Raw genomic sequence first — 16,533 nt, forward strand, 5'->3', positions numbered from 1 at the left:
AAGAAACATCTTAGCCTTCAAGATAGTAGTGAGGACAATAGTTTCAGGACAAATTTCAGCATTTCAGAGTTAATAGCAAAAGGAAAGAAATCTTACCAATTCACCCCTCTCTCCTGCTTCACCTTCTTCACCAGAGGCCCCCTAAAAAACAAATTATATTTTAAGCTACTACTCATGGTTCCATTTAAAATACAGAATATTAACAAATTCTCAGAGTCAGGCAGAAAAATGTTTCCATAGCTTCCAATTTATCAGTCAACAGTTCATACAAATCAGAAAAGAGCCTACAGAAAAACCAGAAGGTATGGCTGTTGCAGTTAACAGTAAGGATTCCCCACCATATGCAGTAATTTTATAATTAGATAATCCTTGAAAGAAATCAAAGAAACTGCAGGAAAGGACTGCATCTAATAAGTACAGGTTAGCTGCTAAGATTTTGTGCAAGAGAAACTTAAAATATCATGATGTGACTATGCAAGGCTCTGTCAAAGACTAGTAAACCAATTTGGTGAACCAGTGTCAGGGCCATCCTTTTAGAGGGAAGGACAGTGTGTAATCCTGGTAGGATTGTAACTCCTGCTTAGTAAAATAGCTAAGGCCACAACATAAACTTTGCAGTGGGCTTTACTCATGATTAAACACACTGAGAAAAACTGCTGATCAACATCTTCATCACAACCTTTAACCTGTCAGCATCCTGAAGTTGTGTATATCAAATGCTTTATTTCAGACTAATCAAATAATAGGACCCACCTGTTCACCCTTTGGGCCAGTTTCTCCAACTACACCCTGTAATGAACAAAAAGCATTTTTCAGTATTTTGAGGTGTTTATATAATTTCAAAGAAATCAAATTCCCTTATCAATAAGGTGGATGGCTTAAGCATGGATAACGTGAGACAGCACTTCCCCACTCCTCACCACCTAACTAAAAGCAGGAAAAACCTGGAGAAATTGACAATAGACCTAGAATCTCTGGTAATTTGGGGCATCTTCTGATCACAAACATTGAAGACTTGGAACATGGAAATATAAATTTAAAATGAAACAGGATACATGATTAAAACTGAAATGTTTACTTTTTTCTTCCTGATGAATTATTCAATAATAGATTTTTTGCTTCTGGATCTCAACCCTCAGTGCTTTAAAATACCTCTCTTCATAAATCTCAATGAAGCAATTTAGAAAAAAATTCTCCGTTGCCTCAAAATGAAGTTTGGCTTCTCAACGTAATAGAAAGCACCCTTCTAAATAAGGTACTGTCTGGATTGCTGGAAACCTTACCCTGTCACCTTTCATGCCAGGAAGTCCAGGAGGTCCAGGCAGGCCAGGGAGGCCAGGGCTCCCAACAGAACCCTGGAAAACAAACAAAGTCCCCAGAATCACCGTCTGCATGACTGGAGACACACAAGCCTTAGGTGTTCTGACAAGCATGCTGTGGTTGGGTTAGCTCTGTTCCTGAAGATTGCCTTTCTCCCGCATGATCAGAAGAAGGGCCTGTGCCCTTGGGCTCTCCATCCCACCCAATGGCCCTACATTCCTGCACAACAATGGGCTCTTTCAGTCAAGCTCCTGCAACAGCATGATGCTGCTCTACTGTGTAAATAAGACTGTACAAGAAGTTAGAGGCAGCATTCACTTACAGACTCCCTCTATACCTAGAACCACCAGAGGCTAAAACAAGGCACTGCATGCCTCTCTTGAACTTTGCATGCACTGTACAAACCACACGATTAAGTTTTATCCAGAGTATCCTAGATAGATTTTGAAAATTGCACATCTACCTTTTCACAGTCACACAATAGAGTAAATGACTAGATGACCTCTTGCAGTTGGCTTTTCTTTTCTTGCTTATTTGGAAAAATGTGCTTCCTAAAGAGCAAGCACAGATCTGAGGAAGGGGAACATCACTTACCAATTTACCTGGTAGACCTGGGGCTCCAGCTGGTCCTACTTCTCCTCTACTGCCCTGTAAAAACCCAACCATCATTGTCCACCAGATATCCTGCCAAAAGTACTTTGTGTATACTTGGATTTCTATTTAAACATAAAAATCAGAGTATTCACCCTTTATAAAAGGCACTTACAACATCTCTGTTGACCCTTCATTGAATATTCTGAGATTATGTAGGCTTACAGAAATATCTGATACACATGTATGAAATAAAAATTAGAAACTTTCACCCTTTAAATCATATTCTAATTGATAATGCAGTTATTTGTGTAAATATCTTATTCTCTTGGGTTATGAGACTTCTACATAGTGCCCAGAAAAGAGTACTAAAGTAACAGGCAAATTATCTGTGACCTCGAGAGTGAAAGAAAAAGCATCAGATGGTTATCTGCCCTTAAATCATGACTGCAACCCCAAAAAGATAGACATGAGACATTTATAAAGTAATTGACACAAAAATATTTCTCCTACTCACTCTTGCTCTAAATGTATTCAAAGATTAAATAGACTAAAAAGTCAAACCACAAAGAAAGTACCCTGAAAGCAACACCAGATTTATTTTGTGAACCAATTTCAGTGTTAGCTGAAACTAAGTAGTCAATTTTTATCCAAAATCTTAAGCTTTCTGAAACGTTTCAGAAAATGAGATATATGAATTCTTCAGCATCTGTATCCAAGAACTTCATATAATCTCATGCATTCTGCTAAATTTTTTTAAGATTTTATTATTGGAAAGGCAGATATACAGAGAAAAGGAGAGACAGAGAACATCTGTCTGCTGGTTCTCTCCCCAAGTGGCCACAATCACCAGAGCTGAACCAAACTGAAGCCAGGAGCCAGGATCCTCTTCCTGGTCTCCCACGTGGGTGCAGGGACCCAAGGCCTTGGACTTTCCCAGAACACAGCAGGGTGCTGGATTGGAAGTAGAATAACCACCAAATGAATCGGCACCCTTGTGGGATCCAGGTAGATGCAAGGCAAAGATTTAGCCACTGGCTATCATGCCAGCCCAGAAAGCTTATTTCTAACAAATGCTCAACTAAGCTCAGCGCAAGCCATTTGATAAAGAACTGCTTCCTGGAATGAGTATATAAAAATAAAAGCAGTCCTTAGAGCTAATTTTTAACCTTAAAATGGCATACCATTGTACTAATGCTAATATTTACGAATTTATAAATGCTTCTAATAAGTTTAAATGTTCTGGGTCATAGGTGATTCATACAAGTTGAAGAAGGTGTCAGGATCCATAAACTTCCTGCATTTTCAATTCCCCTAAAGGATTCAGAAATGTTTACCAAACATTTGTAATTATACCTCTAGCTATAAGCAATAAGCAATAATTTCATTATAATGAATTCATATGACTTACAATTTCAACTGAATGCTCTTACTTTAAAAATTTTTGTATTAACAATTTACATGAGTTTGGAATGTTAGTCCTGACCCTTAGGAATGGAAACCAGAGTCAGTATCCTGGGAGCATCAATGCTATAAAGATATAAGTCTAAAAAAATCATACATGATGATATTTATGAGTCCACAAATGATAAAATTGGATTCTATTCCATTAATTTAGCCTACAACTTCAAGGTTCAAGACTGGTTTCCATCAATTTATTTGCTGTTGGCATTTTCTCAATATTTTCTCTTAGCATCATAATTGAGATCAAAAGCCATTGGTTTAATGTGAGACTTTGACTCACTAGCTATTTGGTGGAAAAACAAATTAGTAATATCCAAAGGAAAAAGCTCACTTCTTCACACAACTCTACTTATTCACTCCTGAATAAATTAATCATGCTATCTTTCCCAAACTAAAGATGATTAATGTACTTTCTTTCTTTGGAATGATTAATTCTCTCCTCACAGATAAAAATTTTCTCTGCTAGAGTCTTTTTAATATTAGTGTATTTTTACTAGAAAGTCTGGTTTACAAAGAAAAGGAGAGACAGAAAGATCCTTTATCCACTGGCTCATTTCCCAAGTGGTCGCAACAATAGAGCTGAGCCAATCCAAAGCCGGGACCCAGGAAGACTCTTCCTGGTCTCCCACACAGGTTCAGGGTCCCAAGACTTTGGGCTGTCTTAAGTGCTTTTGAAGTCAAAATGCTTGACATAAGTGGAGCCACAGAGGACACAAACCGGCACCCATACAGGATCCTAGTGCATGCAAGGCGAGAACTTTAGCCATTAGGCTACCATGCCAGGTCCTCTGCTAGAATCTTATCTTTGTCTTTCACCAGTTCTTACGATTTAGTTCGTATTATTTAGTTCCCACCACTGACATGTGTCCTTGATAGTACATACACTGATCTGCTAAATTTTTGAAGTCCAGCACACGTCAGATCAGGAAAACTGTCAATGAAATTGTGGGCATTTACTCCATCATTGCTGCACTAACAGAATGGGGTTCCTCTCTTACTTCACTTTTCTCCTATAAATCTTCACCGATTTAATATGTGTAAACTTCTAGGGAGATTATCTCACATTGAAGACTGGTACTGTTTATTTTTATAACAAAAATCAGATATTATAACAAGAGTTCTGATAGGCATTCTTGGGATTTGTGTTCTAAAAAGAATTTCTAAGAAATTCTGGAATTTCACATGAGTAATCAGGCATCTGTAGAAATGTAGATTAAAATACAGTCTAAAGAGTGTTAATTAGCTATGGCCTTGGCACCAGAAGTGTGCTCAATAAATGACAAATATCTTACTCTTCAGCTATAGTGACGAATCATATCCTAGGATGTGGGACAGGGAGACCAGCAGGGAAACTGCTTTTCTTCCCGGGGGAAAGAATATTTGTAAACTGTGTGACAACAAGATTCTTGATTTTCATAAAATGACCAGAAGAACTCAGAAATATGAGGCCAAAGTGGTCATGAATGTCCGAATGGCTAGGACTCTGCTCTCTGCATCAGGGCACCTAGTGCAACAGCTACCTGCAACTCCTGACTCCTAGTGCCAACACCAGAAGGCAACAGCAGATATGGCTCAAGCAGTTGGATCCTGGCCACTCATGTGGAAAATCTAGGTTGAATAATTGGCTACTAATTTCAGCCTGGCCCAGTCTGGCTATTGTAATTATCTGGGCAGTGCACCAGTCAGCAGAACTCTCTCTAATCCATAAACAATTCTTTTTTATAAAGCACTTCCTGGAGAGAGAAATAATTTTTGAAATCTCAACCCATTATAAATGGATCTTTGCTCTTCTTGCAAGTACTACTCTGCCACATACATCTTCATCAGTCAACTCATCATACGTGGCAAGCCAACAAAAGTGTTTAAAAAAAGGATGCAGACTTTTGTCAGAGACTGCCAACTCTGACCAGGTCCCAGAATCCCCTGAGTTCTTTAGAAACATGGGTATAGGGCCCGGCGCGGTGGCGCAGTGGTTAAGGTCCTCGCCTTGCACGCCTGGGATCCCATATGGGCGCCGGTTCTATCCCGGCAGCCCTGCTTCCCTTCCAGCTCCCTGCCTGTGGCCTGAGAAAGCAGTCCAGGACGGCCCAAAGCTTTGGGACCCTGCACCGGTGTGGAAGACCCAGAAGAGGCTCCTGGCTTCGGATCTGCAAAGTATCGGCCCGTTGCGCTCACTTGGGGAGTGAATCATCGGACGGAAGACCTTCCTCTCTTCTCTCCTCTCTGTATATCCGCCTTACCAATAAAAAAAAATAATAAAAATAAATCTTTAAAAAAAAAAGAAACATGGGTATACTCCATGTGTGTCTTCTACCTCCTCATCTCCCCATTCCCTACTTTTATTCAACCCATCCCTTCCCGTTGGAGTAAGACCCAGTAGTCTGAGCTTCTGTTGAATTTGTTTGTATCAGTCTTATACATCCATTAAATGCTTACCATGAAAGTTTCACAAACACTACACTGAAAATTTCCTAAATAGCTTTGACTGGAAAGTCTCCTGCAGCTGCTGCAGCATGACATAGATGCTGAAACCCAACTGTTAGGGATGCCTGTACCATCAGATAATTTAAAACAAAAATCTTAATCTGTATCAAAACATCTTTATTGGTAAAACAGGGTTTAAAACAGGACCAACTTCATGGGCTTTCTGTCAAAATGAAGTACTTGCCTCATACCAAGCACAATATAGGTGTTAGTTGATTTTATCTGATGATTGCCAAACACATCAGTCAAAATTATTTGCTTCAACTAAATGTTTGCCTTTCAAATCTTTCAGCTCTGTTTAAAAGCACAAGCTGTCCCCAGGCCTCTGCCAAAACCACTGATCATCAAGCAGGAATCTTCTTGACAAACAAGTACTGGCTACTGCTCTGTCAAAATCAGTGCCATCAAGACATCCAATGTCTCTTATAGAATGAAGCTAATTGATGTACAAATGATCACAGAATGTGTGATCATTTATACACACACACACACGTTTAAGTGGAAAAAACTTACAAAATGCATTTTATTCCACTGTATCCCTGCTTGTAAGAGAGGTTTTATCTGTCCAGTTACCCAAAATACTAACTATAAAATAAATCCTATCTTTACACCTTTTTTATTTTAAAAGTGGAAAGTAGCTATACCCAGTGTGCACAATGTACTAAGTGCCTCTGTCTGGCAAAAAGCATTCAAAAAGGAGATCAGTGATAGCTTCCCTAGATTGTAACTTTGATAAACCCAGTTTCACACTAGCCTTGGACAAGTCTATTAGTCATTCTATAAAGGCAATTTTCAGATTTCCCACAAATAATTTTTAAAATCCATTCATTTTATAATATTGCATAATTTATGTTTCTTTCCTGTGTAGTTTTAAATATTTCTTCACATAGAGGCAGAAAAGGAATGCATCAATGGACCATAATTGTGGGGCATCATATTAAGCTGTTGCCTGCAATGCGATATAGAAGTGCCAGTGTGTGTCCTGGCTGTTCTACTTTCAGTACAGCTTCCTACTAACATGCCTGGAATGTAGTGGAAGATGGCTTAAGTATTTGGACCCCAACATGAGATCTCTAGATGGAGTAACAGGCTCCTGGCTTCAGCCTTGCTGTTGTGGTCATTTGAAAATTGAACCATAAGATGGAAGATCTCTCTGTCCTTTACCTTGTCACCCTGCCTTACAAACACAATTTTGATTTGAAAGAAAAAGAAACATCTAAACCATAACTGTTACACACAGCACCTTTATGAATTGTCAACAGAGGTAATCCATCAGGGCCTCGGTAGGATGGAGTGGGGTAGAGTAGCCAACATGTTCAACCACACACTACGTGGGCAACTCCCACGTTGAGGTTGTTGGTGTTGGGATGGGGTAAAAAATTATGAGAAAAAAGTACAGGCTTCTGTTCTTCTGGAGCATAATCATCTTGAAAACTCATGAGATACAACAGCCTGGCACTCACTCAAGTCTGACTCAAGAGGCAGAAAAAAAAACCACTCACTGAGCAAATGTCCTGTCAAGTTCTGAGCAGGCTGGGACAGCAATGGGGCAGGAGCCACTGTGTGGTAGGACAAAATCAAGGGCCAGGCTACCTGTTCTCTGAACCAGGAGCCACCAAGACCAAGTACAAAGCAAGAAGAACGGGCTAGAGGAAGTGAGAGGCTTGTACGAAATTGTTGGCATTACAAAAAAAGATTTAATATTTTTTCAGTGATTCTCACAGATGTTAATGGAAATAGCACTTTATTTCAAAGGCATGCTCTTAGAACATTAGAATTATGCTCTCATTCCTTCTACTCACAGCTTGACTTGAGATTTGCAGGAAAGCTGATCAAAATTGTGAGGCACAGTTGAAAATGTGTGAACTTATCTATAAGCCTCAACTTAATGATGTAAATTCAAAGCGCAAATGTATCTTTAAGCAAGTAGATTTGGTGTTAAAACTCCACAAGAGAACTATAATAACTTATCATAACAATTTTTTCTGAAAAAAAATTTATAGCAGGTAAGAAAGCAATTATTTCCCCCACCAAAAAAAGCAACATAGCAGGATTTATTATGCCCCCAAGTCATTTCATTTCAAGCAATAGTTTTTTGAGCAGTACCTTCTGGCACACTCTGGGTAAAAAAAAGGTAGGGGACACAGAGTTGAACCAGACATGTTCCTGCCATCGCTACAGGACAGGGAACATAGAAGTCAAGGGTTACACCATTCAGAATAAGGAGAGATCACTTCTAAATGGGAGTAGATGTTCATAGAACTAGCATTACCATGATATTTAGGTGGATATATGGAATGTTAGATAGATGGAAGGGAGCCATCTAAGTGCAGGGTCTAACATACAGGAAAACAAGCAGGCTGGGAACGCAGATTATTCGAGAATAAGCATGAAGCTCAGTCTGACTTGACTACAGGGTCTAAGCAAGGTAGAAATGAGAAGTAAAACCAGGATTTCTACTCTCTGTAGCAATTCATTTACAATCTGTAAAAAGGAAAGAGAAGTGATGACAGAAGCTATGCTTTGGAAACACCAGAATAAGGATGTATACCAGTTACAGATGCTGCAACTAGTCCCCCAAGGCTTTTGAAATTGTGTTTGGTATTTTTAGTTTGTGCCAAAGACTATGAAAACACCTGCCATGTTATAGTGTGGGAAGTCACACATTAAAGATATGCTACAGCTGCAAAAGTCCTAGAGAACAAAGGGGCCCATCCAAAATAACAGCGGTCTCCTGTTGGGAGATGCTGAAGGAAGGAAAGATCTGAACTGAGAATGAGAGTGTACAGTAAAACCAGGAGATAAGAGGCAGTAATGGGCTGAGTCAGGGTAGTAGAAATTAGAGTGGAAAATAGCTAAAAATAAGAAATTTTGAAAAGACAGAATCCGCAAGCCCTACTGGAGATAGGAAATGAGTAGGGTAGGAATGCCAAGGCTTTGAATTTTAGTGACAGGAACCATGTGAAGAATTTGTCACTTTTCTCACTTTTTTGGTTCAGAGCGTGATCCTGGCATATGGTAGGTGCTCAGTCAACATTCCCACATCATAACATAATTTTCTACTGAGTAAAATGAGTGGGAAACATAATGGAAACACTCTGACAATATCCTACACTGCTAACTCTTTCTGGACCAGATAACACAGTCACTATCTCAGAAATGGGATCTGGCTAGACCCTAAGTGCTTTGGAGTATGGAAAGTATTTTAATTAGTAAATCACAGATTTCACTAAACTACATAGTAGAGGTCAGCCACCAACCATCTGTAAAAAGGGGAAAAACTCTACTCTTTGTTCCCCAAGGCACTGGGTATACCTCACTTCTTCTCAAGCATAAAAATCACCAACATGCTCAAGAAATGTTTCCAAAGAAATATAACACTATTTGCAAAGGTTCCTATGCTCTCATGTAAGAGTTGTTTTTAATGGCCAAGCAGTACTCTAACATTTGCAGCAAATTCTACCATTTGTAACAAAATGGTCTCAACTAGAGACCATTATGCTCAGTGAAATAAGCCAATCCCAAAAGGACACGTATCATATGTGCTCTCTGATGTAAGGAAATGTTCATGCAAAATAGAAGCTCAATCAATGTACACACAGTTATGTAGAGGAACTGTATAATGGACACAAGGATGCCACACATTGCAGGATGCATCTCTACTTCTGAGTAAAAGATGGACTCTGAATGAAACTGTCAAACTTATCTTGACAATAGGATGCTGGGCTTACTATCATTGTCTACACCTACAAATATCATGATACACTTAAATAGAAGAATGATGGATGTGTGAGTGTTGTTGAAGGACTATACTACTGGTATAATATAGGGGGAAACAGTGGCGTTGGTGGGGGGAGGTGTGAAGCCTGAATAACACTATCACAAAAAAATTTTTAAGTTATTTTTATTATCCATCAGACTTTGGAAACAAAAATTGGAACTGAAGGCCAGGGGAGAAAATTTAAGTCAAATCTAGATGTATGATATTTAACTTATTGCTTTCTCTCCTAAGGCTTTACAGTACATTGTGAGAATATATGCTGCCATATCTGCTTTAAAGTAGATTCACATCAAAAGAAATCCAGTAATTTCCCCAAAAGTTAAATGGATTTATTATATGACCCAGAGTTTCACCTGTAGCTATACACCTAAGACAAATTAAAACATGTACACACAAAACTTGTATACGAATGTTCATAGCAGCCTTATTCGTAATGGTCAGATAAGAGGAAAACCTGAAAATGTCTATCACCAGATGAACTGATTAAATGTAATATATCCACACTATTCAGCAAAAAGAAATGAAGTACCAAAATACACTACAGCACAGATTAACTTAGTGAGAAAAGACAATTATTTTAAACAGTCACCTATGTATGGTTCTCCTTTTGGAAAATATCCAGCCTCAGCAAGTCTATGCAGACAAAAAGTACATTAACAGTTGCCTACAGCTGAAGGGTAGGGAAGAAAGACTAAATAATCATAAACGAACCCATGCTTTCTTTGAGTAACGGACATTTTCTAGAATTGTCTGCCATCACAGTCACACAAATCTGTGACTACACTAAAACTTATACGCAATCACTGGATGAAATGCATGCATGTGGATTACATTTAAGTAAAAAAGCTTCTTTAAGCCTTACTAAAAATATTCCCTTCCAAGTGACATGAAAACAGGAAGGGTCACCAGCCTTTCCTTAAGCACTTCCTTTTTGTTTCTATTTTCAGAAAAAGCACACTGTCTATGTACACTGTGTCTTCCCCATCTTGTTATTTATCTGTACTTGCACATACTCAAACATAAGAGGGCATCCATGGATGGGTGAATCATTTAATGAATGAATGCAGGGATGCCCATCAAAATCCCAAGAAGGCAGTTTGGAAAGGCACTGCTGAAAAGGAGTACTCACAGGAAGGCCCCTGGGTCCTCGCGGTCCCACCTCTCCTGGGGGTCCTTGTGGGCCCTATTTTGAGGAAGGCAAATGGAGCAGAGTTAACAACCACTGATACTTTGCTTCATGATCACAACAACTTGTAACTTACAGGAAAGATAAATGGCATCTTACTGGTTTTCCCGAGTTTCCCAGTTGGCCAGGCTTTCCTGGTGCACCTGTGTTACCCTAGAGGTAAAACATTCAAAGTTAACTCAGATTGTATATAAGCATGCATATCAAGCTAATTCAAACTGGATTTTCTTACACTTAAGTAGCATTTTCTTATGCATACTGAGATGCTCTGAACACATAGAATCTAACTATGAGTATGTGAAGATTCTTTAGATTCAAATTATTTTAGTACCAGAAGTTTATTATATCATATCATCTCATTATTACAAATATCAAAATCGATATAGCCTTCATTTAAGTGTAGCCTTCATTTAAAGTGATTTCCAGGGTGAATACTTGGTGTGTCATTTAACATGCTACTTGAGATACCTGCACTCAAAATCTGAGTGCCTGAGTCCACATCCTTGCTCAACTCCTAACCCAGCTTCCTGCTAGTGCACAGCCTAGGAGGCAGCAGGTGAACACTGAAGGAGTGGAGTCCATACTACCCACACAGGAGATCATCACTGAATTCCCGGATTGTAGCTCTGACCTGGCCCACCCCCAAGCGTTGTAAACATTTGGAGAGTTAGAGTATAAAGAAAACCACTCTCTCCCTTTGAAATGATTTAAAAACCTTAATTAGTAAGTCTTTTAAAAAATAAAAGATCTCCTTCCATCAGATATTTCTTTATTCACAAATTATATACACCTGTACCATTCTCCCCTACAATACACTTCTTCAAGCCCCCTTGACTCACTCTGACACTAGCAGATGTATAAAGAATTGAATCAGTACAAGGAAATGGGTGGGTGTGCTGTAGAGAAAACCCCACCTGCCAGCAAGTTCCAGGGAAAGCACAGGTATGGTGACACTATCTCCACACCAGTGTCTGGCCACCTGCTTGCTAGGGACCATTTCAATACAAGACACTGCAGATGAGCAACGGGAGGGAGTAGTCACACAACCAACTTCTACATTATCCATACTTGATCAGTTTTATTAGAAAGTAATTTGTTTCACCTACTGTTTTTAACTGCTTGTGTTACAAGCATTGATACCAGCATTGTGACATAGTGGGTAAAGCCACTGTCTTCAATGCCAGCACCTAGAAGGACACCAGTTAAATTCCAAAATACATCTTTTTAAAAAATGAATATAAGCATTGTTATATCAGTGTGCAAAAATACTACAATAAAAAGATATTGAGCATTTTATCTTAATCTTAACTGACACAAGTTCAATGGATTAATATCTTCCTTATTTTAACTGAGAAGAAACAATAGAAGTTTGTTTTGTACTGACAAAGCTTGACATTTACACAAAGGAACTCTAAGCAACAACCATTCATCAAAGTCCTTTTTCCACAGATAGTAAAAGGTTAGCATTTGAAGCTAAAGCTTTTACTTTAAATTTCTGCATAAGGTTAATAAAAATAAAAGGTTGGAAATATCAAAACACAAAGAAAACATGTTCATACAAAACAAAGAAATAGACAAATGTTATTCCTCTAATCCTTTACCTTTTCTCCAGCAACACCCTTTGCCCCAGGAAGTCCAGGTACACCCTGAAAGCAGATACACAGAAACTGGGTTAAATCCCTTGATCTGGACAATCCCTAGAATTCCAGGCCCAGCACACACTGCTGAAAGGCAAGGAGAAACACAGCAGCCTTGAAGCCCAGAGTGAGATGCTGAGAACCCAAACTCTGCCAGTCAGTTACACAACTACCCACAGTTAGACGGCATCACACCACTGTATGTGCTGAACACCCTTAAGGCAAATTCTACGTCAACTAAATTTTTTTTTCCAAAGATGGATTTTCAAATTAGCATTCAGAATCTTTTGCATGTCAAAAGGAGTTGGACAAAAGCTATAAAGATGACATGACTTCATGTACAAAATAAAAAAAAAAAAAAGAAATGCCATCAGGGACTCTGGGTAGAGTAAGAATTTAGCCTAATGGTGAAGACCCCAATTAAGAAGCCTGCACCTTTAAATGAAAAGCACAACAAGGTTTTACCTCATCCAAAAATCAAAAAAAACAATGCATTCTGGTGAGGATGTGGAAGACAAGGTATAGTAATACACTGTTGGTGGGAATCTCAACTACTACAATCATTATAGAAGACAGTATCAGACTCCTTAGAAATCTGAAAATAGATCTACCCAGCCATCCACTCTGGAAATCTACCCACAGGAAAAGAAATTAGCATGTATTGTGGAGAATTATCTGTACTCTCACATCTATAACAGTATAATTTGAAGAATGAAATACTTACTGGTAGCCCCTGCAGACCAGCATCACCAGGAGGTCCAGGTTTCCCTGGTTCACCCTGAGAAAAAAAGACAGTTTTGAGCACTTCATTAAATTCGGATGAACTGTTGTACCACTATTTGTTTTAAAAGTATAAGAAGCACAGATATAAGTAAAAGAATTATTCTAATATCTGTCTTTATAAGTACTTTTATAATGTGATTTAGTGAAGGGCAGGGAGTGGTGTAGGACACGATACATAAATTCAAGCAAAAATACAATTTTATTCAGCCTATTTTCATGGATGTGGCTATTTTACTAACTTCCTACAAACAAGCAAATAAAGATGCTATTCTACTAAGCTCCAGGTTTTAAAATTAAGACACAAGCCAAAATTGGCTGAACAAATTCCTGGTGATGAAGTAATGGAAATTATGGTGCCAGCTGGCCAAGGCCAAGGCTGTTTCATTCTCTCTCGATGTAAATCACACAGCTACCTTTGTTCCAGGCATTCCAGGTATTCCATCACGGCCATCCATGCCTGGCAAGCCCTGAAGACACACAAAGAAAGACAATCTCTTAAAAACAGTCACTGTTTTTTTCATTATTTTTCTAAAGTTTTATTTCAAGTTGAAAATTACTTTTAAAAATATGCTTCATGACTATAGCTCAAAAACACACACCGTGTCTCCTTTGGGTCCAGGGGGACCAGGAATTCCTCTAGAACCTTGAGGTCCCTGTAAGACACAAGAGAAAGAATAAGGAAATGCTCAGTTATCACCCTCCTGAGAACAGGCCAAACAGATCAACATAACCAGCAGAAGGCAACAGAAAGCAAGTTGCTTGTATTGGTTGCCATTCATTTGAACTCACTTTGTCTCCCTTGGGACCTGCTTCTCCAGGAGGCCCTCGCTGTCCTTGGTCACCCTGCATGGAAATAAAATTCTGTTAAGGCAAAGTTACTCATTGATAGACTTCTTAAAAATTAGAAATCATCATCCATGTTATTTAACAATTGTACCTGCACCCCAAGTGTTGATACCTACCTCATTGATTTTTATAAAACTTATTTTGTCTAAAATATAGAGGTTGCCATTGATAAGATTGATATTTGTAGGTTAGGCTTTTGTTTTAAATATATAATATCCCCATGCTCTGTGTGTGTGTGTGTGTGTGTGTGTGTGTGTGTGTGTGTGTGTGTATAAACATCGAGTTCTATACTGCAAGCAATGACATCAAGAACTACTACCTCTAAACATCAGCTAAACTTATTAACTATTAGGATTGGTGGAGATTTAGGTGAATTGCAAATCTTTTCTCTACCATTTCATTCTTCAGGCAATAGAAATATTCCTGCCAAAATTTTCCAGCTAATATTGATCGGTTTTTAGGTGGTCATGGATGAGAGAATCTCTCTTCAGAAAACAGAGCTTCTGTTGAATTGTTTACTTTAGAAGCTGAAGTAGCTTCCTACCCCCAGTGGATCTGTTCTAATCACTCATAATGGCATTCAAAGTTCCCCAAATTGTGGATCTTGGCTTTTATCCTCATATTTTCAGCAAAAATGCCGTGATAGCCTCTATGAGCGCAAGTAGAACCCTGTTAACCAACAGTGTCCCCGTTATACCAAACCCAGGATGGCTTTCCAGATCAACCTCCCTGTAAGGTCCTCCTGCAGGGGTTGCCTCAAGCACCTCCTTGATCTTGTAGTTCATTACTGAGTTAGTTTCCCGCCCCCCATAAATCATAGGAACTTGACTGGTAAACACTATTTTACTGATCATTTCCTTTTTGTGTGTGGTACAGATAATTGCTACTAGATGCCTTCTTTGCCTATTTACCTTCCAAACAAGGCTTAAGGTGATCTGTAATAATGACACATGTAACTGATAATAAAAATATGGAATAATGTAGTCATAAACCATAGGGAAAAAACATGGTAGGATTACCCAAGGACTATTAATAGAGACCACTGCTGTGACGCTAAGCATCCTGACGACCAAAGCAAAAAGCAACATAAATACTCAGATTTGACCTATTCTCTAAAAAAACATCAGCTCAGAGGAACACTTCTCTGTCCCCATAAAAGAAATGCTTGTCTCAACCTACAAGTTTTAAAATACATATATTTACAGGGAAAAAATCATTACTAAAAGTGTCCGAGTTTTGTGGGGGGAAGATCACTTACAGGTGCACCAGGAAGACCCCGAGGCCCAGGTTCTCCATCCAAGCCACGAGCACCCTGCAAGAAACAAGGCAGACGTGGACGTCAGTCATGGATATTGCTGGTCCATCTGTCTGAGGAAGTACAGGAGCTGGATTAAAAGGAGGTTTTTGTATGTAATACTATTTCTCAATGAACACTGGAGCATGTTTAACCAGACAACTCAAATATAAAAATACTAGTTTACATTTACTCATCATAATCTTAAACAAAACCTTTGCTACCACTCTACTGTAACACTGGATCCACTGTCAGAACACTCACATAAACTCATTCAAGGTGAAGGCCATGAAGCTGTGTTCAGAAGAGCTACCATGGACTCTCATCTACTAAGTGAAGAAAAACATAAAACAGGTTTAACAGCAATCTCCTAATTAAATGGGTTGAAGTGGAGAAATAAAACAAATCGAAAATAATCAAAAGAACACTGGATTGATATCAAGCCAAGAAAACCAGGTGGAGAGCAACTGTGGTAAGAAAAGTTAGAAAACATTTGATGCAAGTCTCAGGTGTAAGTAAAAATAAAATTTAAAGACAACAAAAGCAGAGGGACCATAGAACCTTAGTATTCTTTAATCCTAAAAACTAGAACACAGCAGAAGGCATCTACATTCACCAGGGAATAAAAGACTTGAAAGACCTGAAAAAGACCTTTAATTCATCATTCACCTTGCATTAGCAAAGTGGAGACTGGCCTTCACATTATAGAAATGGCTTTGATGCACTCCCTGGCTCATATTCTCTCTCACTGCTGCTGAGTGTCAGCTCAGAATCAAACTGCTGTTACTAGGTAACCACTTTGTGGGTCTGAGTTCACAGGAAGAGCTTGTATTTAAAAAAAAAAAAGCAATTTGAAACAAATCAAAAGAAATGAGACAATTTTTTAAAAAGAACTTTAAAAAATATTTTAGAAAGAGCATATCTGGAAAAGTAACAGTTTCAATAAGAGGGTTCACATATTTGGATAATGATTAAGAACAAGAGAAAGGCAATGCCTAGCCATCAGTAGCTTCAAATTTAATTGGTTTTATTATTTAGCAAGTGAAGATACACACAGAATTTTTTATAGTAACATGCATACAAATGTACACAAGCTTCTGATTTGTTCATAAAAATATACTGTTTTAAAATAAATATTTTAGAGCAG

At 38.6% G+C, this 16,533-nt stretch overlaps 1 protein-coding gene across 1 annotated transcript in view; it reads right to left on the minus strand.

The window, feature by feature from the left end:
* COL9A1 (collagen type IX alpha 1 chain) overlaps nt 1-16,533 on the minus strand; it is a 93,002-nt gene that overhangs the window by 30,647 nt on the left and 45,822 nt on the right. Inside the window, exons 21-32 of the mRNA XM_040983043.1 lie at nt 15,351-15,404; nt 14,036-14,089; nt 13,846-13,899; nt 13,660-13,713; nt 13,188-13,241; nt 12,428-12,472; nt 10,926-10,979; nt 10,770-10,823; nt 1,915-1,968; nt 1,284-1,355; nt 754-789; nt 97-141 (exon numbers count right to left, since the gene is read on the minus strand). Of these exons, the coding sequence (XP_040838977.1) occupies nt 97-141; nt 754-789; nt 1,284-1,355; nt 1,915-1,968; nt 10,770-10,823; nt 10,926-10,979; nt 12,428-12,472; nt 13,188-13,241; nt 13,660-13,713; nt 13,846-13,899; nt 14,036-14,089; nt 15,351-15,404 (630 nt within the window). The remainder of the gene's footprint in view (nt 1-96; nt 142-753; nt 790-1,283; nt 1,356-1,914; nt 1,969-10,769; nt 10,824-10,925; nt 10,980-12,427; nt 12,473-13,187; nt 13,242-13,659; nt 13,714-13,845; nt 13,900-14,035; nt 14,090-15,350; nt 15,405-16,533) is intronic.

The sequence above is a fragment of the Ochotona curzoniae genome, unplaced genomic scaffold (genome assembly GCF_017591425.1).
Source record: "Ochotona curzoniae isolate NIBS_2020 unplaced genomic scaffold, NIBS_Ocur_1.0 contig_3819, whole genome shotgun sequence".
Classification (NCBI taxonomy): Eukaryota; Metazoa; Chordata; class Mammalia; order Lagomorpha; family Ochotonidae; genus Ochotona; species Ochotona curzoniae.